The sequence below is a fragment of the Carassius carassius genome, chromosome 16 (genome assembly GCF_963082965.1).
Source record: "Carassius carassius chromosome 16, fCarCar2.1, whole genome shotgun sequence".
Classification (NCBI taxonomy): domain Eukaryota; kingdom Metazoa; phylum Chordata; class Actinopteri; order Cypriniformes; family Cyprinidae; genus Carassius; species Carassius carassius.
In genome coordinates, this window is record NC_081770.1 from 32,441,783 (window position 1) to 32,468,097 (window position 26,315).

The 26,315-nt window shown below is 36.9% G+C and overlaps 2 protein-coding genes across 3 annotated transcripts; both read left to right on the plus strand.

Annotated features, from left to right (window-relative positions):
* The first annotated feature begins 894 nt into the window (after positions 1 to 894).
* On the plus strand, positions 895 to 11,626 carry kcnip2 (Kv channel interacting protein 2). The gene is made up of 9 exons (XM_059568764.1): positions 895 to 1,272; positions 7,343 to 7,445; positions 7,578 to 7,698; positions 9,334 to 9,403; positions 9,524 to 9,594; positions 9,721 to 9,828; positions 9,937 to 10,041; positions 10,414 to 10,476; positions 11,220 to 11,626. Exons 1-9 carry the CDS (start codon positions 1,200 to 1,202, stop codon positions 11,265 to 11,267), a joined length of 762 nt encoding a protein of 253 aa, XP_059424747.1. The 5' UTR covers positions 895 to 1,199; the 3' UTR covers positions 11,268 to 11,626.
* A 908-nt stretch (positions 11,627 to 12,534) lies between these two features.
* arhgap19 (Rho GTPase activating protein 19) lies at positions 12,535 to 26,144 on the plus strand. 2 transcript variants are annotated; one of them, XM_059569875.1, is made up of 11 exons: positions 12,535 to 12,629; positions 14,708 to 14,982; positions 15,983 to 16,063; positions 17,217 to 17,426; positions 20,807 to 21,033; positions 21,453 to 21,539; positions 22,930 to 22,995; positions 23,075 to 23,251; positions 24,012 to 24,110; positions 24,712 to 24,817; positions 25,376 to 26,144. In XM_059569875.1, the coding sequence occupies exons 1-10, from the start codon at positions 12,586 to 12,588 to the stop codon at positions 24,805 to 24,807; spliced, it is 1,362 nt and encodes a 453-aa protein (XP_059425858.1). In that variant the 5' UTR covers positions 12,535 to 12,585; the 3' UTR covers positions 24,808 to 24,817; positions 25,376 to 26,144. The 2 variants fall into 2 exon arrangements, with proteins under 2 accessions (XP_059425858.1, XP_059425859.1); XM_059569876.1 differs by having other exon boundaries at positions 25,441 to 26,144.
* Positions 26,145 to 26,315: the final 171 nt, after the last annotated feature.

The window sequence follows — 26,315 nt, forward strand, 5'->3', positions numbered from 1 at the left end:
TGGCAAATTGGTAGATTAAAATGGGGCCAAAGGCCAAAAATGATTTTATGAATGTGTAAAAATACTTTTGATTCGGAATCTGTTTACAAAAAAATAAAAAATAAAACTTTGATTTGGAATATTTAAAAATCTTTTTTTTATTCAGAATGTGTAAAAATGCCTTTGATTTGAAATATTTAGAAATGCTTTTGATTTGGAATGTTTCAAAATGCCTTTGGTTTGAACTGTGTAAAAAATGTCTTTTAGTTGGACTGTGTAAATATGCTCTTGATTCGGAATGTGTAAAAGTGGCTTTTGCTTTGGAATATGTAAAAATGCTTTTAATACGGAATGCCTTTGATTCAGAATTTGTAAAAATGACTTTGTTTTGGAATATGTAAAAATGCCTTTGATTCTGAATGTGTTTGGAATATGTAAATATGCTCTTGATTCAAAACGTGTTAGAAATGCTTTTGATTTGGAATGTTTATATTCAAATTGCAGAAAATGCTTTTGATCGGAATATGTAAAAATGCCTTTAACTTGGAATATGCAGAAAATCTTTTAATTGTATTTTTTTATTTGTATTTGCATTATAATTGTATTTGTAATGCACCAAAATGTATTATTGTAGCATGCCTAAAATGATTTGGAATTTGTTGGAATGAACAGAAATGTTTTTTAATTGGAATACTTAAAATGTTTGGAAAACAAAGTTATTGATTTAGATTTTTTCTTTTCCTTTTTTGTTAAAATCCAAAAAATGTTTTAGAATGTGTTTAAAAAAGCTACTGCTGATGTTTTAATGGGCCTCAAATTGACTTGAAGTTTGTAGTGATTTGGAGCGTGCCAGTGATGATGCCCGAGCGCGCTGTGACTCAGTCTTGGAGACACGAAGTCCTGCTTCACCGAGCAGTTAGTTCATTTATTTTGCAGCAGGGCAGAGCAGATGGCAGCAAGGCGGTGCGGAGACTCTTTTATAATAACAGAGAAGGACTGACTTTGATAGTACAGTCAAAACAGTCCACATGAATAAACCGGATACTGGAGCGAATATACGCCCGACCGAAGGGGAACTTCTAATGGAAATATAATAACATTATTCACTCTCTAAAAAGCCTTGCACTTACATTTGCTGGCAGACAGATCATTCAATATCACTTCTCACTCTCAAGGGATTAAAGGTATTTTTCTCTGACTGTATTTTTCGCGAAGGCAAAATGAGGGTGAAATCTAGAGACGAGAGTTTGAATACTTCTGGGGAATGTGACGGGTCCAATGACTTGCTGACAGGTTAGTGCACTTAAAACAACACACGGATCAATCATTACCGCGACATCGCGCAATTTATTAAAGTGTTACATGTTATTTATTTTTTTTGTAATGCTCTCTAGATAAAGTTAACTGCCCGTAGATTACAGACTACTGTATAATCGCTAAACTTTTGCTGATAGACTCCTAGTTGTTTAGTGTAGGTTTTCACATTTCAAAATTATAGTATACATATTTTACCATGTAACAATTATGTCCTTATTTAGGCTATTAAGCGGCTAACTATCGCTTCTCTAATCATGAAACGTACAATGTAGCTTCTCGAGGTTTAACACCTGCCATAATTTGGATTGATGTAATATCTTCGGAATGGATTGTTTATTCACACATGTCTTCTTTTTTATTTGGTATTGACTGTGACTACTGTACATAAACGGTTTAAATTGGTGTGCTTTCATTGCGCTTAATTTTCACATTTTATTTTTTACGGAAATTAAAAGCTAGGCTACAAGGCGGTGTAGACTACTGGGACATGTTAAACTCTACCTCAATATATTTTAAACAGCATTTTTCTATATAATTATTATGTCTGCAGTTTTTATGACCTCGGTTATTGAGACAATCATACTACAATCAATAATATGACTAATACCGCTAAAACAAATTTCTGACCTTGACGAAAATACCAACACAGCTAGTAGCCTACAAGTTCATATTTCAATTGCTTTGCTATGAAGTCTTCCTTACTAAGACAGCTTACTTGGTAACCTATATATCACGTTATTTAGCCGACTAACATATTTTTTAACTAGCTAATTTTCTGTGCAAGCTGCATAATGCTAAACAAACACACCTAGATTATATTTATATTTTCCATTTCAACCAATTTACTAAATGTATAGCAGTCTACCTGTCAGCCAAGTAATAATTCCCCAACAAGTGAACTAAATAGGTCTGAATAAATCACTTGACTCTTTCACCCGTTTCATGGTAGACATATCTCACATCTTGTCATAACAAGCGCTTTATAGCATTGCTTAAATAATTGATAAAGTTTCATTTTATAGCCAGGCTTCCTCTTTGTCAGTGTCACAGCTGTACCATTGCTTTAGGTCAGACTAGTTTACATTATAAAACATAATGACGTAATGGATGCTAATGAAGACATTACAAAAGGTACCATGGTGGTCCATAATATAGATGGTCACCTGGTTGAGCTGTAGCTCTGTTTCTGAATTATTTTATTTTTTATCATTATCTTTTTTCAGGATCTTAATCATCCCTCTGCCCTTGTTAAGGATTCAGATCAGCTAGCCAGTTTTGTTTTTGCCTCCATCTTGGTTTCGCCCTTCATGCCTGTCTGTCAAAAGCTCTCGGTAGCTCCAAAGAAGAGACTGAAGAACAAAAAAAACAAATGTCTTTCCAACTTTCATCCAATTGACAATCTGAGGGATATTAAAATCGATTACTATTGAAAAACACCTGGTCTGCCTGGATGAATGAGCCTAAATTATTCCTAAATTGTGAGAGAAGCTGAATTTAAAGCAGAAAAAGTGTCATTTTGGTGCCTCTAGTGTCACCAAATGGGACTGCAAAAATAATAAAATTCAGGTCTCTTTCACTATATGCCTGTGTAAACATTTTAACTGATAAATCATGATCAGCCTTCATAACATTTTATACATAGATATTTAGACATATTTTATGCATACTACGTTAAATGGGGAATGTTGTGAAAATGTTTTAACATGTAACCAAGTTTACTGGGATAGTGTGCATATGGTTGCCACAATCCAGAGTGCATAAATAATAATTTGGCAGTTCATTCCATATGTGTTGCTGTATGTTGTACGTGGGGCTGTGTGTGCTGCAGCAGATGTGCACCAGTATTTTCTAAGGGCTGTATGCACCTGTGCGCATGTGCTGTGCATTTAACGTAGTGTTGGTTTTGTTTGTTTTTCCATGCCAGTATAAATAAGCTATGGAGGAACAGGTGTTTGAAATAATTCACCAAAATGAAGTCTTGTGAAGTCGGCTGATGATAGCTATGCAAATAAAGCTCAGTAATAAACACACTTGATGAAACGGATTTAAGGTGTGTTCTGAATATAATTTCTGTCATTTTGGTTTTATCTCTGACTTCTAGTTTGATGTTTTATTTATGACTCATTGGCATTAAAGGGATAGTTCAAAATGAAAATTATGTAGTTAATTACTCTCCCTCAAGTCGCTTCAAAACCGCAAGACCTCTGATCATCTTCAGAACACAAATTAAAATATTTTTGATGAAATCCAAGAGCTCTCTGATCTTCCCATAAACAGCAAGGATATTACCACGATCAGTGCACAGAAACATAGCAAGGACATGGGTAAAACAGTCAAAGTGACCTCAGTGGTTCAACCGTACTTTTCTGAAGCTACAAGAATATTTTTGTACGCAAAGAAAACAAAAATAATGACTTTGTTCAACAATACAATATATGCATAAGAAACAGCATTCGTTGTTTGCGTATGTGATACTCTCCAACATGACACGAGAGTGTGACGTGGAGGAGACGAATTGTTGAATAAAGTCGTTATTTTTGTTCAGTCATGGTTCATTCATTCAAATGATTCATTCAAAATGCTGATCAGGAACGTGACTGGCTTTACAAGCAATTCGTTCAGGAATGCAATTGATTGTGTTTTTCGCTTGGAGATTGTTGGTGAGGTGAAAATTTGATACATAACTTATTGAAATTTAAGATTGTTGTAATAAAGCAATTCCTCACTCACAATCGTGTGCAGTGCAGTGAATTCAACCATTATAAGAGTTTTCTATTATAAAGCTGCTTATTTGGGAAATAACCTGTGAACAAGCGTTGCTTAATTCGTCACATAATCCTTTGCCTGCGAAAATTGCTCTAACATGAACGTGTGTCACAGTGTCTGGTTTGTGTTCCCTGGGTAACCACTAGATGTCCTCGTTCCCCACGGTGTCTGTCACTTCCTGAACCACATTCCCCACGATCTCTGTCTCCTCATTGCACTCAGCTGTCACTGGTCATTAATCATTGCAGTCAGCCAATTCCCCATTAGCATTGTAATTTCCCTGTGTATTTGTACCCTGTCTGTTTTAGTATGTGTCACGGAGTCCTTGTAGTTTTCACACCACTTCTAGCCCTGTTCTTGCCCGATTGTTTTGTGTCTATTTACGTTTGTATTGCTACTTTGGTTTTGACCCCTGCCTGGACTGGATTACGATTTGGATTACCTAATAAAGACTTACTGCATTTGGATCTACCTGTCTTCCGTTCTTGTGTGGATATCGTGACAGAAGGACTCCGTCACACACAGATCCAGCGGTATGTCTTTTGATGTTTCTTCCCCAGCCTCCGAGCGGGAAAGAAAGAGTCGGTTTGAGGGAACCCACTTGGTCGTGTTACGTGGGACCAGGGGAGGTCGCAGAGGAGTGAGTGGTCGAGAGGAGGTTCAGCATCGCTCTTCACCATGGCCTCCCTTCGACCCGGGGCTCGTGTGGGACGGATCGGAGCCGCCGTCTCACCATGGCGGACGGAGAAGGGTGAGGAAGCGCACGTCTGCCGAGCCAGCGCCACTTCCCAGGATGGCCACCAGCCCAGCACCACTACCCATGATGGCCACAGGCCCAGTGACACTGCACAAGATGGCCTCCAGCCCAGCGCCATGAGGGAAGATGAACGCCAGCCCAGCACCACTGCACAAGGTGGCCGCCAACCCAGAGCCACTGCACAAGGTGGCCACCAGCCCAGAGCTACTGCACAGGATGAAAGCCACAGCTGACCCTCCAGAGTCGAGTCAGGTTCCCGTTGACCCTCCAGAGTCGAGTCAGGTTCCCGTTGACCCTCCAGAGTCGCGTCAGGTTCCCGTTGACCCTCCAGAGTCGAGTCAGGTTCCTGTGAACCCTCCAGAGTCAGGGTTAGTCACCGATGACCTTCCAGAGTCAGGGCTTGTCACCGATGACCTTCCAGAGTCAGGGCTAGTCACCGATGACCTTCCAGAGTCAGGGCTAGTCACCGTTGACCCTCCAGAGTCAGGGCTAGTCACCGTTGACCTTCCAGAGTCAGGGTTAGTCACCGTTGACCTTCCAGAGTCCGGGCTAATCACCGTTGATCCTCCAGAGTCAGGGCTAGTCACCGGTGACACTCCGGAGTCAAGCCAAGTCACCAATGATCTTCCTGGGCAAGGTCCAGTCACCATTGAGCTTCATGAACAAATGCAAGTCACCAATGATCTTCATGAACAAAGGCAAGTCACCATTGATCTTCATTAACAAATGCAAGTCACCAATGATCTTCATGAACAAATGCAAGTCACCAATGATCTTAATGAGCGGAGTCAGGCCACCGACGATCTTCATGAGCAGAGTCAAGTCACCAATGATCTTAATGAGCGGAGTCAGGCCACCGACGATCTTCATGAGCAGAGTCAAGTCAGCATTGATCTTCTGGAATCCAGTCCAAACACCATGGGATTACCAGAGTCTCTCCATGTCTCTGTGGAACTACCAGAGCCTCCCCACGTCTCGGCTGAACTACAAGAGTCTCTCCTCGCATCTGCGGAACTTCCAGAGCCTCGTTACGTCTCAGCCGAACTCTCTGAGCGCTCGACTGATCCTGTCGTGGCCACGGAGGCTAGCCTTAACTTGTTCATGTTCTCTGTTTCAGACTTGCCTAACCAGACTTGCTCTCCTGTCAATTCGATCCCACTGTGGTGGTCTTCTGCTCCGCCCTGGGGGGCTTCTGTCTCGACCACACGGATGTGGTGGTATTCTGCGCCGCCCCGGTGGGCTTCTGTCTTGACCACACGGATGTGGTGGTCTTCTGCTCCGCCCTGGTGGGCTTCTGTCTCAACCACACGGATGTGGTGGTCTTCTGCTCCGCCCTGGGGGACTTCTGTCTCGACCACACGGATGTGGTGGTCCTCTGCGCCGCCCGGGTGGGCCTCTGTCTCGACCACATGGACATGGTGGTCTTCTGCTCCACCCTGGAATCCGGCCCGGTCGGCACTGTCCTGGGTCCCTGAACGCCCTGACCCACACTGGTCTCTTGTTGTGTTATGGTTGTTGTTGTTTTTTTCGTTCACTTCCTATCTCTGTTACCCTCTGTGAGCTTGGCCCTCCGTCCCTCCCCCTGATCCTCCGCCGGTCCACCTCCCTCCTGGGCTCCCTGTTTTTGTGTTTGCACTTCTGGTCTCTGTTTCCCCAATTTACATGTTCCTCTAGTCTCTGTTTTCCCCATTTTACCTGGCCCTCCGTCCCTCCCCCTGAGCCTCCACCTGTCCACCTCCCTCCTGGTCTCTTGTTTTGTCTGTCACGTCTTGGAGCGTCTAGTAGCCGCTCCGTAGAGAGGGGGTATTGTCACAGTGTCTGGTTTGTGTTCCCTGGGTAACCACTAGATGTCCTCCTTCCCTACGGTGTCTGTCACTTCCTGAACCACATTCCCCACGATCTCTGTCTCCTCATTGCACTCAGCTGTCACTGGTCATTAATCATTGCACTCAGACAGTTCCCCATTAGCATTGTCATTTCCCTGTGTATTTGTACCCTGTCTGTTTTAGTATGTGTCATGGGGTCCTTGTAGTTATCACGCCACTTCTAGCCCTGTTCTTGCCCGATTGTTTTGTGTCTATTTACGTTTGTATTGCTACTTTGGTTTTGACCCCTGCCTGGACTGGATTACGATTTGGATTACCTAATAAAGACTTACTGCATTTGGATCTACCTGTCTTCCGTTCTTGTGTGGATATCGTGACAACGTGCCTTTAACGTTTTTGGCAATTTGTTCCAACTGTATGGGTTTTCCATACTGATGTCAAATGCCATGTCCGCTATTCAACTCAAAAAGGTCAGAGAAAAGTATATTCTTTCATTTTATGATTGGGGGAAATTCGGTTCTTCCAATTCAGTGATCTGATTAATTTTTTATTCAAAGCCAGAGCAGCAAACTGTGCCAACTGACTGTGCCAGACTGCCATTTTGCAAGCAGTTGTGTGTCTTTGTAGTAGAATTTAAATGATTTACAAAGCACTTTTGCATAGCTAAGCAGTTTCCCAATGTTTTTTGTGTTTGCAGGTAACCCTCCTTCAGGCCAGAGCAGAAAGAACATGAAGCAGCGCTTCCTTAAACTTCTGCCCTGCTGTCATGTGGACTCCACACCAACAGTCAGGCAAAGCAAGTGACCCACTGTTGCCTTCCTTTCCTCATGTTCTTTGTCTGTGTATAAAGTAGACATATCTCTAAAATGCATTCTGTATTGTTTGCAATTTTCTGTATAATACTTTTTTCTTTTCATCTGTCATATAGACAGTATAGAGGAGGATTTTGAGCTTGCCACTGTGTGCTACAGGCCGGATAGTCTGGAAAAAATAATGGAGCAGACCAAATTCTCTAAAACTGAGCTACAAATCCTCTATAGAAGTTTCAAAAGTGTAAGAAACCTTTCCCTTAATGTCTTTATAAATTCCCTACTGGTTTGATGGATTAGACCAGTGGTTTTCAACCTGTGGGCCACGGCCCCCTAGTGGAAGTGGGCCGCCAATTACTATTCAAGATTCAAGGTTTTATTCGTCACATACACAATTATATAGAGCATATATATAACATATATATAACCAGCAGTGAAATGTGAGTCAGGTCCACTCCACGGACAGTGCAATTATTAAAGAATTCAACACAGATGAAAATATACATAAATATAGCTATGTAAGAATGAAATAAAAGTAAACAATAAAAATATAAAAATAAAATATAAAAAAGATGTTTATTGTAGAATTAAATATAGAACGCAAAATAATGTGCATGAATGTAAACTGTAGTCTTAAATATTAAGATGTACAAAAAGCAAATGTGCAAACACGGTGACACTGTCAGTGTGTCTATGTGAGGTAGTGAATAAAGTGAAAAAGATAAAGTGAACATTAAGTGGAGGCATGAGGATGTTAAGGGGCTGGTTAAGAGTTTAGGCAAATGTGCAAACAGGTTGACACTGTCAGTGTGTCAATGTGAGGCAGTGAATGATGAATATCTTACTGATGAAGTTAATATTAAGGGGAGACATGAAGATGTTAAGAGGCTGGTTTTGAGTTTAGGAGCCTGATGGCCTGGGGGAAGAAACTCCTCCTGAGTCTCTCAGTTTTTGCCATCAGGCTACGGAAGCGCTTAACAGCTGGCAGCAAAGTGAAAAGATGGTAACTGGGGTGGATGGAGTCCTTGATGATTTTTTTAACATCTCTACTTTTGCAGCGTTTGAGGTAGATGTCCTTCAGAGAGGGGAAAGCACACAAGAGCTAAGCACACAACTCTCTGCAGGGCTTTGCAGTCTTGACTGGAGCTGTTCCCATACCACACTATTGTCAATACACTATTAAAATAAATAATAATGTTGTTCATATATGTAAAAATGTCTAAGTCATAACTTAATAACATCATTTCATATATATATAATTAAGAAAAAAATATTAAATTGTTTTAAATATTAAATATTAAACTGTAACTATGCTTCCACTATTCGAGCTTGCTGATTGGTTTAAGAATAAACCACCAATTTATCTTAGATATTTTTGCTGCATATGCTACAGAACAACAGCAGTCTCTCCACACGTGAACTAAGAAAGATTACGCATGGTTTGTGGGTTTGTTGACAGACTCTTCACAAAAAAATTTGCTTTCTCTAACACAAATTTGGAAATTAGCTTTTTCCAAATTTTCTCTTTCCATAGTTGAGCAACAATTTTTTCGAAACAATTTTTCATGTTCATTTTTTTTTTTGTACGACCAGTTAGGTCCACACTATAATGTGTTTTCCAACAAATCACACTGTATGAATTTGTACAAAATTTCAATTTTGTCTAATATTACTTTTCTCGTAAAATACATTTTCTCATGAAATCAGGTTTTTCCGTGACATTGCTAGGTTACGCTTACGAAGTTTTCTTCATGTGTGTTGGATGGGCTCTGTCCCTTTTACAGTTATTTTCTCAAATCATGTCATTGTTATTAAATATATTAAATAATGAAATATTATTCATTATATTTTTGTTTATAATTATTTCTATGTGCTTTAGGAATGTCCCTCTGGATTAGTAAATGAAGAGACTTTTAAGTTAATCTACTCTCACTTTTTTCCTCATGGAGGTGAGTGAATTAATTCATGAAGCTAATTAAATCAGTTAATAAGTTCCAACCTTTTAATTAATTGAATTTAAAGAGGCCTTTATAAAGCCCTCTGTATTTTTTTTATTTATTTGTTTTAAGACTCTAGCGCATATGCACATTTCCTGTTTGAGGCTTTTGACAGACACAAAAACGGAGCAGTAAGCTTTGAGGTCAGTTTGCTGTTTATTCATATACTTTATATGAATGAATATAATACATATTCTGATTCGTTGTTATCATCATGTTGCATATTACCACTGTACACTTACTGGTCTCTGATTTCTCATTGGCTTCAGGATTTTGTGGTTGGCCTGTCAATCATCTTGCGTGGTACTGTCACTGATAGACTTTGCTGGGCCTTTAGTTTGTATGATCTTAATAAAGATGGCTGCATTACTAAAGAGGTAAAGTATCACACACTAAACTGCGTATTTAAGGTTTATTCTGGGGCATAAACTGGCCGTTTGTGTGAATCCATTACTGTATTTGTTCAATTGTTCTGTCTGTTTTAGGAGATGAATGATATTATGAAGTCTATTTATGATATGATGGGGAAGTACACGCATCCGTGTATGAAGGACAGCGCATCGAGAGAACATGTGGAAAGTTTCTTCCAGGTATCTTCAGGAAAGCTGAATTTTTTACTGTCTCTGTCTCTTTCATCAGAATATTATTCTGTTTCTGAAGATCATGTGACACTGGAGACTGGAGGAATGATGCTGAAAATACAGATTTGTATCACAGGAATAAATTACATTTGAACATATATTCAAATAGAAAATAATTATTTAAAATTGTACAAATATTTCATAATATTACTGTTTTTATTGTATTTTTGATCAACTAAATGCAGTCCTTGTAAAGCAAATGAAAGACAAAACTAATATTTATTCGAATTATTATTTCTTTTAAAACTTCTAAAGCTTGCCATGTTTCTACTGTAGGTCTCAGATTGTTCATTTATTGATTGTTTATCTGTTTGCACTCAGAAAATGGATCGCAACAATGATGGTGTCATCACAATGGAGGAGTTCCTGGAATCGTGTCAAAAGGTATAAGGACGACATGAAAACTAATTATGATTTCTATGATGATTTTTTAATATGAGTGTGATTACTCTTTCTAAAGACAAACTGGTGTATCCAAAGTCCAAAATTAATACTCTAAAATATAAGTTAAATTGATTAGGAGCAATGTATACATTACCTGCAATGATATTTAAAGGAATAGGTAACCAAAAATGAAAAATTGCTGAAAACTTGTTCACCCCCAGTCCATGCAACATTAGGATGAGTTTGTCTTTTCATCAGATTCGGAGAAATGTAGCATTGCATCACTTGCTCATCAATGGATGTGAATGGGTGCCGTCAGAATGAGAGTCCAAACAGCTGATAAAAACATCACAGTAATCCACAGCACTCCAGTCCATCAGTTAATGTCCTGCGAAGTGAAAAGCTAAATGTTTGAAAGAAAATAATCCATCGCTAAGCTCTTAACTTCAAACTGTCGCTTCCAAGTCCATTTTCATAATAAAGTTTCCTCCAATGAAAAAGTCATACTGTCAGAATCAGGAAAGAAATCTGCACAGATCAAGAACTGTTTACAAGCAAAAAACAGTCCAAACATGCTCTAAACAAACACTGTGATGTTTTTAGCAGCTGTTTAGACTCCCATTCTGACAGCACCCATTCACTGCAGAGGATCTGCATGATTAAATAAGTAAATGTTTAGCAGATTTCCATTTCTGTATTTACTGTTCCTTTAATATCCTCTGTGTTGTTGTTATTTTGTTCAGGATGAGGCCATCATGGAGTCCATGCAGATGTTGGATCACGTAATTTAGCTCTGCACGACGATCTTTGGACATTTTTTGAGAACAGCAACAGTGTTTGATCTGTTGTGGCGTCTGCCTGATGACTCCCTCCATCTTGCACCTACAAGAAAAAGAGTGACAGTTAACACCTGAACAGGTGCAAAGTGAGCATGCCATGTTATTCTACCCTAAAGATGGATTGATGTCTTTGAGGATCAGCTGTTGTATGCCACTGTCTTTGCATTGTTTTTCTTTGTTTAATATAATGTGAAGATATATTTTAAGCCAGTTCAACAAAAAAGTCTCTTAAAACTTCTTTCAGGTTTTTTTTATTTGTTTGTCAATTATACAGTATAAGTGCACTAACACCTTATATCATTATTATGTTTCCCACAGAAAGGAATGTGTAAAATTCCTATAATTACAATCTGCAAGCATTATTCATGTAAGATGTAATTCATTTAGATTATGTTGTAACACAATACTTTAAAATATATGCATATGCACAACCATTTACAATCAATATCACTGATGGGAAAGATTATGGAATTGGCGGAATTTGACGTAACAAACTATGCAAAAGTGGAATAGGTCTTGGTAGATTCGCACTAATGATGTTTTACATTCTCCCTAATAAATACATTTATATATTTATTTATCCATTTCCTTTTTTGTTGATTTCAGTTCATGTAGTATATTTATTTAGTTCTTTTTGTGTGTGTATATATATATATATATATATATATATATATATATATATATCAGTGATAGACTACCATGACATTTTGAGTAGATGGTGCATATTCCTTGTGGATTTTCCATGTGTTTGCTAAGTTGTTCAAGCTTGGTCAAACTTTACAATTTTGTTTTATTTATGTTAACAAATAAATTCAAGATTGCTATGCACAAAAGTGTCAACTGCCTTTCTATAAATCTTCAAAAAAATCTAAATCATAATGCTTTTACTTCACACCTGACTTCAATTCATTATGTAGACTTGAAATCCATTTAGAAAGCAAATGTACGTTGATCATAGTAGATGAATATGTATTTTGCCATTACGTTCCATTCAGTGTTAACACTTAGCAACAATTAAACAAAAATAAATACTGGTATTTAAAGGAAAATAATATTACACATTTAAAGGGTCGCTTTTTCAATATAATCAACCTGGACGTCTTCACGGCTGTTCCCAGATCTGTGTATCTCTGAAATATTTGAATAGACCAATCAGGACTCAGCAAAACAGCATGGCTCCATAGCCCCTCCCCCTTTCCCTCCACTGTCCAATCATGATTAAGCAGCGGTTAACGCCTCAGCAGCGGCGGATTCAAACTGAAGATGAAAGATGGCTGCGGAGAAAGACACCGATGTAAATAAACGAGACAGAAGGTAACGATTATTCATTTTAAAACTAATCTGTTAGTCAAACAAGTGTAGTATAAGAATACAGTCAAATATATTCACTTTTGAGTAACTGCAGAGACGCTGTTGGGTGGAAGCAGTGAGGTAGAAACACCGTGGTAACTTTGAATGGCCATAAACGCGCAGTACCATAGTAATACTTGGTTTTCTTTAGAGAAAAATCATGTAACGTACAATCCTTGTTGAAGTGAATGTGTGAATCTTTCAGAACATGATAAATATCAGAGTTATTATCTGTACTGCAGTGCCATCAAAATAAGAGTGAAACCAATGACAGTTGTATTCAGAAAGCGTCGTTTCAGAATCACGTTTCACATAAAATTGGATTTATATGTTCATTTACTGTTTTTGGCCTTTAAAATAACAAGGAAAATCATTTTTAAACAAACATACCAGGTTATAATAAATGTTGTGTATATATATATCATTTTATTTATCTATTTCTGAATGCATTTATTTATAAATAAATTATACATTATTTAAATCATTTATTTATATTTCAGTGTTCCATGAATAATTTAATTGTAAGATTTATTGATGTAAACTTTTCTGACAAATCCTTGTGGTATTGCGCTGAAAACAAAACATTGAAATCTTGTTATCTGGGAAATGTTTAGGCTATTTTGCATTTAAGTTGAGAGCTGAATATATTAAAAGAGCATGCAAAAACATCATAATTCTTGTAATTAATCTAGTATGTAATTGGTTTGTTCTAGTTTTTTTTTTTCATTTTAAAATGACAATAAATGTGTAAATTTACAGTTCTCATGCCAAGTTAAATGACATTCGTATCATACGGTATAAAAATGTATACTGTTTTACATAAATGTAAAATGTAATGTTAGACTTTTAGACTTGTACTCAATTGATTTACTAACTGCTTGTTTTCTTACTAACATTAGCTTCTCTAATCTTTTTGTATTCTCTTGTATAGTTTTCTTTTTATTTATTATACAATTAACAAAAGCAAAAAAGTCTAGCTGGCTCCGTTCATTTTTTTGAATCTGTTTTCTTTTTCAATTCAGTTCTGTTTATTTCGGTTCTTAAAGGCAACTTTTCACAAAATAAATAAATAAGCCTAATTTCCGAAAGAGGCAGAAGCCTTGCTTATTAAGCCTACCCTTTATATATATTTAACTGATGTACGTCGCTTTTTCACTAGATTCAATAAAATACAAGATTAACAAGAGTTACATAATACATTTCCAAAGATATTCATACATACTTGATTACAAACGTACATGATTACAGAAATACCCATTCCAACTATTACTTCACTATGCTACATAATTCATTTATAATGAGTCATGTAATTGTTTAACACCATGTTTTTATACAATTTTTCTTAAATTTGCAAAGTGAATTACATCATTTACATTCCTTATCACAATTATTCCATAGATTTGACCGATATATATACATCTATTTTTAGCATTAGTTCTTTCCCTAACTTTTTTAAAACATATACATTCCTCTTAGGTCATTCAGATTTGCTCTTATTTTGAACAGCCTCTGATATACATATTTGGAAGTTAATTATTATAAACTTTCTACATTACCTGTGCTGTATATAAATCAACTAAATCAGCTAATTTTAACGCATGTGATTTAATAAACAATTGGTTTGTTCGTTCATAATAAACAATCTGTTTCACTATTCCTATAGCTTTAGTTTTTTTGTAACAAATATTTAAATAATTAATAACTATATATAAATAACTTGTTATAACACTTGTATATCATCGCGCTTTTATTGATTTCGATTTTTTATTGGTTTTGATTTTGAAGTCACTTTGGATAATAGCGTCTACTCAATGATTAAACGTAAATGTAACGTTTCAGTTTGATGTCCATGGATTTTCCACAAATGTTTTTAATTCGATTATTAACTATTTTGTTTTTGAGTCGCACCACATGACATTTTAAACCTGAACTAACCATGGCTTAGTTTATTCAAATTATTGGATATGTTAAGAGACCTATTTATAAAAATGAAATAAAAAAAGCTAAAATCAGTGTGTTGTGATACGTGTGTGTGTCCGCAGGGGCACGGTGTGTAATGTGGTGATCAGTCAGGAGTCAGAAACGTGTGGCAGTGGAGACGGCCGGCAGCCCATCATCTTCAACCCTGACTTCTTCGTGGAGAAGCTGCGTCACGAGCGGCCCGAGGCCTTCACCGAGCTGGTTCTGAGTAACATCACACGGCTCATCGACCTCCCGGGGGCTGAATTCTCTCAGTTACTAGACGAGGAGCCCAAGACGCCCAATGGAACTGCGGCCGGAGGCTTCTTCCGCTCCTTCAACTTCCTCAAACGCAAAGGTTTTTTAAAACCGTATTCACCAGTGATTCTTCTGTGGGAAGATTTCAGACGCTATTGACAAAAACAATTGAATAACCTCCAGTGGGAGAATTACGTCGTCTGTTTTGGGAAGTTAGCCGATTGCTATTCGAGTTAGTTTCCTGCCGTAGGGTTTTGGCATCAACTGGCCGGCTCTAGATTCATTGCGGTCAACAGTAATGGGTGATAGGTGAGCCAAAACAAGTCAGGACCTGATTGGTTTCTTTGTGTGACTAACAGTATTTGGTTCACAGTGAAATGAAGGCACTGATGTACAATGAATTCAGCTGTAAATATAAAATCAGTTCAGTTTAATAAAAATAACAATTTCAGTATATCACTATTTCAAAGAAAGAATCATGAAAGAAAAATATCACCAAAATATGACGCAGCATTGAAAATATCAGAAATGTTTCTCGAGCGGCGTATTATTCTGATTTCTGAAGATCACGTGACACTGAAGACTGGAGTAATGATGCTGAAAATACAGCTGCGCATTTCAGAAATAAATTACATTTGAACAATATTCTCACATAGACAGCAGCTATTTTAAATGTTAATAATATTTCATAACTTTTACTGTATTTAAAAAATACATACAATTAGCCTTGGTAAGCAGTAGAGACATACTTTAAAAAAACATAAAATTAACTTTACACCAGTAGTATAAAAATGATGTGAAATATGCCTTTACATATAAAAATAGGCCTTTTTCTTGAATATCATTTCATAATATACTTTCTATATATTTTTTCTATATACTAGTTTTATGTTGTCTGCTACATTTTACTTGAAAGTATATTTAACTTCGTTATTTTAAAGACATATTTCAAGTTACAATTTACTAAATGTATTTATTGCAATATTTCATGGTGTATTTTATAATTTAATTGTTTATTTAGTTTAATAATTTATTTAAAAAACACATTATTATTGAAAAATGTGTTAATTCTTAACTGGTTTACGTGTATTGTTTTCCAGACAAATGTGTCGTGTTCGGCACGCCTCTCACAGAGGAAGGAATAGCCCAGATATATCAACTCATTGTGTACCTCAGCAAAAGTGAGTTCTTATTTATTCATTTATGTATTTTTATTGACGGTTTTTATATTGGCAGGGTTTTCTCAAATGCAAAACATGCATACGAGTTACAGACGCATTCAAATTCAACAAGACAAATAAACAGATTAAATGGATATTAAATTAAATTCAATTAAATCTAAAAGCGACTTACAGTGCATTCAGGCTATCAATTTTTACCTATCATGTGTTCCCGGGGAATCGAACCCCCAACCTTGCAATGCTCTACCACTTGAGCTACAGGATATGAACGTTATCACAAAAAAAAGAGAAAGAAATAAAAACAGTATAACAATGGAAAATACAATAGAATAGTGCTCTTATATTAAAATGAGTATTAATATGGTAAGTACTATATTCAAATTTTTGTATTTATTTTTAAATTATTTTTTATTTTACAATGAAATGGTTTTGTTACAATTAGTCAATTCTTAGTTTAAAGGTTTAGTTCAACCGAAAATTTCTGTCAGAATGCATCAAAAAAATCTTAATTTGTGTTCTGAAGATGAACGAAGGTCTTCCGGGTTCATTTTTGAATGAACTCTCTCTTTAAGATCCTTATTTAATAATAATAATAATCATAATAATAATTATCTGGACTTATATAATCACAGCACTTTAAGCCAAATTTTGCCGCCCTACAGAACTTGTTTTTATTTTTTCTAAAAAAAAATTAAAACCGCAATAGCAATTAGATTTTTCACCAAATCGTTACCTTCAATTTTTGCTATTATTATTTTCTATATTTTCCCGATTGCATGGATTTCTGTTGCATTGACTGGATTGTTTTGCAAAACTTCACTGGACAGATGTAGCTGCACCTTTACTATGATAATGCACTACATACATTTTTGTTATAATTAATTAGATTTAATGTTATAATTATTATTTATGTAATTTATTAAAAAAGAAATCATGCTTGTTACTGTCATTGTTTTTGAAATAATTATATATTTGCTAAATATTATTCTTAATATCAAATCAAAAATCTAGTTTCCTGACTGCCTGGATTTCTATTGAAATGACTGGATTTTGCCAAACTGAGTGTCTTTTGTAACATCCACTGTAAAAAATATCTAGCATTTGTTGAATGAATAATTAAGTAAAGAGTGAAGAGCTGGTTGCTGTCCTGCAGATCTGCATGTGGAGGGTCTGTTTCGGGTCCCTGGGAACAGCCTGAGACAGCAGACGCTGAGAGAGCAGCTCAACAGCGGCACAGACATCGACTTCTCCTCCGGGGACTTCCATCCCAACGATGTGGCCACGCTCCTCAAGAGCTTCCTGGGGGAGCTGCCCGAGCCCCTGCTGACCCAGCGGCACCTGCACGCTCACCTGAAGATCACAGGTCCGGCAGATCACGCACACCTCACCATTCAGCTTTCATTTAGTCTTAGTTCTGACTAAAATACCATTAGGTTTTAGTCATATTTTAGTCATCTGATTAGTTTTAGTCGACTAAATCTACATTAGTTCATTATTAGTAGTAAGTTTATTTACAGTGTAATGCCTTTATTAAGCATTTCTCTAAAATGACCAAAATCAGGTTCGTCAGATTGTAAGGTTTTATCATGATAGAAACTGCTGTGACACACAACATGCCTTTATGTTAAAATTAAATGAAACCACTTCTCATAATGAAACAAGAATGGTCGTCTTTTTTAATGAAATACAAATAGGCTAATTATGGATTCTTTAAAACATCTTGTCCACCACATTCTTATAAGCAGGCATATTTATTTACATTCATTTAGATGAGTCTTTATTATGGTTACTAAAGTGATTCAGTCAAGAGCAGTTAGTGATTTTCTGTCTGTCTTTAGTTGCTTGATTACCATCATTGCCACAGAAAATGGAAATTAAATTAGGCTGCACTGTCTTTAAAACCGAATACAATATACCGTTAAATTTACTCCTATGTCTTCTCTTATTCCTAGATATCGACATTTTTTTACGTTTTGTGAGACATGCAGCAAGTGTATGTTAGCTTATGTCCCACATGATACATCTTTAGGCTATGATAGAGTTCATATGTACACATCTAATCTTCCCAAATCATCCCTCCCCTTTGTCTGTGAAAAATGTAGTTGACGGAAATGTCAATGGGTGGTGTTGGTGCAGTGGATAAGACACATGCCATTGGTGCGAGAGACCCGGGTTCGAATCCACTGTGAGACACCAATGTGTCCCTGAGCAAGACACTTAACCCCTAATTGCTCCAGAGGTGTGTGACCTCTGACATATATAGCAATTGTAAGTCGCTTTGGATAAAAGCGTCAGCTAAATGAATTAATGTAATGTAAATGTCAATAGATTTGCGTCATAGTTTTTGTCATTCAAAACAATTTTTTATCAAATTTTTGTTGGTGAAAAAAATGCTTTTGACGAAAATGTCAATAGATTTGCATCGTAGTTTTTGTCATTCAAAACTATTTCTTTCATTATCTCATTTTCGTCAGTGAAAAAATTTAGTTGAGGAAAATGTCATTAGATTTGCATCGTAGTTTTTTTCATTCAGACCTATTGTTTTTTGGTTATCAAATTTTCATTGGTGAAAAAATGTAGTTGATAAATGTCATTAGATTTGCATCATAGTTTTTGTCATGTAGCACTATTTTCGTTATCTCGTGTTCGTCGGTGAAAAAATGTACTTGACGAAACTGTCAATAGATTTTCGTCATAGTTTTTGTCATTCAAAACTATTTCTTTCGTTATATTGTTTCGTTAAAATGTAATTGACGAAAATGTCATTAGATTTGCATCATAGTTTTTGTCATGTAGCACTATTTTTTTCGTTATCTTGTTTTCGTCATTGAAAAAATGTAGTTGACGAAAATGTCAATAGATTTGCGTCATAGTTCCCTTTCGAGGGAACTTCGAACTGCGTCCTCTAGGGGTCGCTTTGGGGAACACCTCGTCGTGACCCGTGTCTGAAGCATACTTTGGAAAAAACACCAACGCGTTGGCCGGTGATAGCTTCTGACGTCACTACCGGTGCGACTATACATAAGGGCCCGGAGAGCACGTCATTTATCTTCTTCGTCTTCATTGACTGTTTTGTTTGAAGCGTGCATCTGAGAAACGACCACGGTTTCTTTGTTTATCATGGCATCCACTAGCAAGGCGTTTAAACAGTGCGTACATCCGTGTCGGCGTTGTTTGACACCTGATGGCACACAGTCTTTGCATCTCTTGTTTGGGCGAGGAGCGCTTGCGGGATGTCCTTGAGGGGGCGATCTGCGTGCATTGTGAGCGGTTTCCTATGAAAAAGCTCCGCTCCCGTTTGTCTCTCTTTTCGAAGAAAGAGGGACAGCCATCTGTTTCCCGCGGCTCAGGACCAGCCATTGCCAAGGCACGGAGGAGAATGAGCTCGTGGGGATCACAGGTGGATCTCGTTGAGGAGTTTAGAGAGGGACTTTCCCTTTCACGCTCTTCGGCGGCAGACGAGAGTGAACTTCAGGAGGAAGATGTGTTGTCATTAACCCTTTCTGATACTGAAGTAAGTGCTCTGCTGGGTTGTGCCCAGGAAAAGCAGGAGATGTCTGAGGATGGCGAAGAAACTTAGGCTGAGCCTTCTCAATCCTCCTGCCCTGCTCTCTCTCCGTGCTACCAAACACACTGAAATACACACTGTGGTAAGTTTGCACGCTAGTGCTCTGCGTTCTTTCTAAAAATCCTTTATGGTAAGGGCTTTGCGTGGTTGCTTCGTACCCTTTCTTGAGTTGGTAAAAAGCCCCGTTCATCTTGGGCACCACTCCATTTATATATCCTCAAATACCTATCTAAGCAGGGTATTGCTACCAGGGATCTGTTGAGACAGCTCCTTCAGCAAACTTGTGCGAGAGCAAGCGGTAGCCCCTGTGTGACAGGCAAGACCTTGTATAATACTGGGTTCCTAGCCTTATCCCTTTAAAGGAATCCTTCCTGATTCCAAGCCTTTGGCTCTACCCCGGCTGAGGCCCTAACAAAAAAACTGGCTATACAGCTTAGGCTTTTGGCCGTAAGGGATAATGTCACAGTCAGCCGTCTAAACGTCCCAGGACTCGCCTCAGCATGGCGGCCTGGGTTTACTGTTCCCCAAAGCGACCCCTAGAGGATCCAGTTCGAAGTTCCCTCGAAGGGAACTGTCTCAGGTTACGTATGTAACCATAGTTCCCTGAGTAGGGAACGAGACCCTGCATCCTCTAGCTCCCTGCCATGCTTCGGACGCAAGCTTCAGACGAAGAAGATAAATGACGTGCTCTCCGGGCACTTATTTATAGTTGCACCGGTAGTGACGTCAGAGGCTGTCGCCGGCCAACGCGTTGGTGTTTTTTTCAAAGTATGCTTCAGACACGGGTCACGACGAGGTGTTCCCCAAAGCGACCCCTAGAGGACGCAGTGTCTCGTTCCCTACTCAGGGAACTATGGTTACATACGTAACCTGAGACAGTTTTTGTCATTCAAAACTATTTCTTTCGTTATCTCGTTTTCGTCAGTGAAAAAATGTAATTGACGAAAATGTCATTTATATTTGCATCATAGTTTTTGTCATTTAGCACTTTTTTTCGTTATCTCGTTTCCGTCGGTGAAAAAATTTAGTTGACATGTCAATAAATTTGTCATTCAAAACTATGTATTTTGTATTTTATTTTTGTTATCTAATTTTTGAAAGTTATGACAAATGATTGGTCAACGGTATGAACACTGCTCGTCTCGATGGCTCATAATCGCTGTCCTTCTGTGCAGAGCTGAGCCTGTTTGACGATCAAGGCAACAAGACGAGTCTGCCAGATAAGGAGCGTCAGATCGAGGCGCTGCAGCTGCTGCTGATGTTGCTGCCCACCGCCAACAGAGCCCTGCTGAAGCTGCTGCTGGACCTGCTCTACCACACTGCCAAACAGCAGGACAAGAACAAGATGTCTGCGCACAACCTGGCGCTCATGTTCGCTCCGCACGTCATCTGGCCCAAGAACGTACGACGCTTCTTTCTTTATATATCTTTAGACCTGTTTTCTTTGTGTCTTTCAGATAAGAGGATGGTTTTTACTAATAGGTTTTGTTTTAGGATTTTCGGTTTTAATTGCAATTTTAGTTAAAGTTTTAGTAATTCCGTGCGTCTTTGTTTTGCTTTATATGAATTTTATTTACATTTTAGTTATTTATATCATTAAGCTAAATAGGGTTGCACCAGAAATTAAAATTCTTGGCTGAAACAAACAAAATTAAACAGGGCCAAAGGCCAAATACCAAACTCGATTTTTTTAATTGTATGTTACAATTTTCTTTCCCCATTGTATAAATTAAATAGCTGAAATGTGCTTTTTTTCTGATTTGTATGGAAGCCCGTTTCTACCACTGAGGCATAATTTATGTAATGTGCTGCTGTCTTCAGATGAATGCCAGTGACCTTCAGGAGAACCTGAAGAAACTGAACAGTGGCATGGCGTTTCTCATCAAACACTCACAGAAGATCTTTCGGGTACTTTCCACACCACACCTTCTTCAAATGCAGTGCTTTTTTTTCTCTTTTCTTTTTTTTTTTATATACATTTTCCAATTATTTATTTTGCATTTATTTTCACATAACTGATAGGATGGAAAATAACTTTATAGTAACATATCACTGCGTTCTTTTAGTATTACCGTATTTTCCGGACTATAAGTCGCACTTTTTTTCATAGTTTGGCTGGTCCTGTGACTTATAGTCAGGTGCGACTTATTTATCAAAATTAATTTGACATGAACCAAGAGAAATGAACTAACAGAAAACATTACCGTCTCCAGCCGCGAGAGGGCGCTCTGTGCTGCTCAGTGCTCCTGTAGTCTACCACTGAAAACATAGAGCGCCCTCTCGCTGATGTAGACGGTAATGTTTTCTCTTGTTTCTAAATAAATATCTTATAGTCAAGTGCGACTTATGTTTTTTCCCTCAGCGTGACGTATTTTTGGACTGATGCGACTTATACTCAGGTGCGACTTATAGTCCGAAAAATACGGTGTATATATAAGCATCTTATTAATATTTTGAATTAGCCTTAATTTCTATATTTTCAATTTTCATTTAAATTTAGGTCTATATATATATATATATATATATATATATATATATATATATATATATATATATATATATATATATATATATGAACACACAAAATATTTATAATATATTTAATATAATATTCGAAAATATAAGATATGAAATACCTTTTTTGTTTTTTATTTAATTTCAGTCATTTTAGTAATTCAATTTTTTTTAAAAATCACATAGTTGCCAAGAAAATTTCTCTCTCTCTCCATTAATATTTAGCTTTAATTTATGTTTATTTCAGCTTTAGTTTTAATAATTTTAGTACCTTTTTTTTAATTTCTTTCCAAGAAAACAATTTCAAATTTTATGCTTTTGTAATTTTTCTAATATTTATGTTTAACTTAATTTTATTCCAGCGTTAGGTTTAGTAATTTTAGTACTTCAACTTCAATGTTATTTGCTCATTTATTTCAGTTACTTTCCACATTTCTAATTTTGCTTTTTGTAAAATTATGAGGAAACAAATCTGTTTAACTTTATTTTTATTTCAGCTTTAGTTTAGTTGAGTAATTTTGGTATGTGCTTTTGTCATTTTTAGTTTAGTTTAGTTTTATTTGTATTTAGCTCATTTGAGTATCGGTAGTTTTAGTACTTCAACTTAAACGTATTTCAGTTATTTTCCAAGGAAACATTTCTAATTTCCATTTTCATTTCAGGTTTAATCTTTATTTGTCCATCAAATATTTATATTCTGAATTATTTCCGGTAACAAAAGTGATTTGTAATAGTTTTAGTTTGCAGCACCATCACAAGTCGATCTGTTTTGTCTTTTGTGAAGGCGCCGGCGTATCTGAGGGAACATGCCAGACTTCAGTTTGCAAACACCAGAGTGATTCACTCCAAGGTGAGATTTGGTGCTAGTGCTCAGTTTTCTCTGACTGACTTGTTCTTGAGCGAGCTGATGCTCTTGTGTGTGCTGTCAGGATGATCTGGAGCTGCTGTCGGTCAGCGGTTCTCCGTTCGTGTCGTTGTGTAAGAGGAGCGGAGCGCCGGTGGGCTTGGACCCAGACCAGCACACAGAAGAGGCGCTCCGAGAGCTCTGTCGACATGTCACCGATCACATGCCAAACTCTGCCAAGAAGAAAAAGCTCATCCGTCAGGTGAGAGAGAGAGAGAGAGAGAGAGAGAGAGCACACTGCGTCACACTGCAACAGTTCAGTCAGTGTGAACGGGAAGCAGACCCTTGACCTTGTTTTCCTACATTTTCACCAATAGTTTGTTCATTTAAATGTTTTATTATTATTATTTTATTTTATAATATTAGTATTATTATTAAAAAAAATTATTCGTTGGCTTTAATTTTCCCTATAATTATTTTGTCATTACTGAAAACAAACATTCTAAATTCTTACTCTTAATGACACTACTACGATAAGTATTATTATAATCATAACTTTTTTATTATATTAATTTATATGACATTTTTACAATAAAATTTTTTTTGAACCCAACAAAATAAATTGTGCGTACTATTGTTATTGTTATTAATATGATTAATATGACAACAGACCCCTTTAGTTGGCTTTTTGTTGTTATGTTACCATATATTTTTACAATCATTGGATTGTTTTTAATTAATATATATATATATATATAAGTCGCAGTAGTATTATGACATTACAATAATACACTACATGCTATTTAAGCTGTAATTATTCATAACTTGCTGTTGAGACTATTGCAATATGCATTGTTAACATAATAATATGATACTAAAGGCAGCAGATCTCTTTTAAAAAATTGTATTAGTGTGTGTTTTTGCTTTTAATTTTGTGATTCGATAAAAACAAAAAAAACGTTCTTTCTTTTATTGTGATCTCTGATTTTTGCAGTAAATGTTATGTTTGTTGACTGTTTCAGCTCGGCAAGCAGTCGAGTCCCGGCACTCCTGTGAGCGCGAACACGACTCCGAGCAGTAAAAAACACGCACGCTCGCGCTCCTTCGGAGGACTCATCAAGGTCAGATCTCTCAGTCTCTGCTTTAATCAAACCACATCCACGACTGTGACATTCATAGCCGTTATTAAAGGCATCGCTCAGCTGCGTGCGCTTTCAGTCTGCTGACACACATACACTTTAACAGTTCACCCAGCTCACAACTTCAGGTTCCCAGGACGTTCCCTTGTGGTATGCCAGGAAAGGTTTCTTAACATTAATAGAATGTTCGCGGAAGGTTCTCGGAATGTTCTCCAAACCTAATGTTCAGTTTACTACAAACCATGTCGGATTCAAACTATTTTTAATTAAGGAGAACCATCATAAGGAGTCTTAAATGAGATTGAATAATGCATTAATATGTGAGCTTTCTTTATTATAACTGCCAGGTACCATATAATAACCCAGATATTACGTTTCTTAAGCACCAAAAAACAATGACTTCAACAAAATGTCTGGTTTTAAAAATGTTATTTTTACAGACATTAAAAATGAATAAGTTTGAGGACTGCAGGGAACGTTCTGGGAAGGTTCTCTCTAGGGTATTAAAACCGAAGCGAGTGGGCAGCGTTCTGTGCTTGAACGAGTGCTGGTGTAGACTGAGTGTTTCTGTGCTTGAATGCAGAAGAAGGTTTTGGGGAGTCAGCCCGGTGCAGACAGGAGGGGGCGACACGTGTCTCCTCCGGGGAAGGAGAACATCAGCCGTGATCCAGCCAGCTGAATAACATCAGGTCAGCAGCACTCTCCTCACCACACTGCATGACTTCAGCTGCTCGTGGTCATTTAGCTGCTTTCGTCTACACTCTTCCTTAACTTTTACTTTTCGTCTTTATTTGTCTTGCTTTGCTTTTGTGTGGTGTTTTAATGTACTTTGCTTTGTGTTTGTTTTTTTATTATTTGCTTTTATTGTTTTGTTTGCTTTTATTTCTACAAATTTTTCTTAGGTTTATTTTTTTTTTCATTGTGTGGTTTTGTTTTTGTTTTTATTTTTGCTTGTTTTTATTTGATTTGTTTTGCTGTGCTTTCTTTTTTGTATGGTGTTTTTTGTTAGGATTTCATTTATTTTTGTTTTCTTTGTGTGTGTGTGTGTGTGTGTGTGCGTGCGTTTTTTTGTTTGTAGTTTAAATGTTTTTTTTGCTTTCTTAAAAAAAAAATTATTTTACTTTTATTTTTGCTTTGGTTTTGTGAAGTTTGATTTGTTTTGAAAGTGTGATATTTACTTCTTTTTTTTTTTTTCTCGAAAGCATGAATTGAAGTTAAATATAATTGTAACGTGTTTCTAAATGCAGTTGAAGGAGGCTGAATGCGTGCATCTCTGCTTCTTCTCCTGTGTTTGTCTGTATTGTGGATTCAGCCCCGAAGAGAAGACTTCACTCGTCTAGATGACCAGCGGAGAGAGTTTATTTGAATTATTTATTTCTTTTATATCCTGCGCTGTTTTAACATACTAAATGTTGAGACTAGTTTTCATTTAATGTGAATTTTATTTTAATTTTTTTTATCATCTTGGTATGGTTTTAAACTGTTACATCAGGTTTAATGGGTAAACCACTTGTCAGTGACACTGGCCCATGATAAGATGAACTCATATTGACAGTGTATATATGTATATATATAATTGCATGTGCTGATATCTGTGCATCTCACATTAATCACCCAATTCATGCTGCAATCAGATTTTAAGGGAACGATAGACGACATTTACTCACAAAAGTGTATTACTGTCACTTAGAGATCTCTGAGAATACAAACCGAAGTTTGTTTACATATATATTGTCTTAATAACACTGTGAACATTCAAAATAAGGTATTTTGTGACAAATGTGATTATTTTTTTTATTTTATTTTTTTATAAACTTCATCAGCCGACTAAAGTTACTGTGTCATTTAACCACTAAATCAAATAGGTTCATGTATTTTTGTATGAGAATTGATTTCAGAGTACGATAAATGTTGTGTTTTGGTGTTGAGAAGTGCACAAAGCAGCGGCGCGGTGAGGGTTAATTTTGAAGGGTTTTGGGGCGAGGTGCTTGGGAGGTTTTGGTATGTTACAGGTGAGAGGATGAAGGTGCAGAGGCTGGGATGAAAGTGTTCGACTGGGTGTTAAAGGATGTTGTGTAAGGAATCGCTGTTAATGCAGGCTTGGATTAGAGTGCATGATGTCACTTCCTTTCATTGTCTTCATATGTGTATATATATATATATATATATATAGCTCTTTCAGATGTG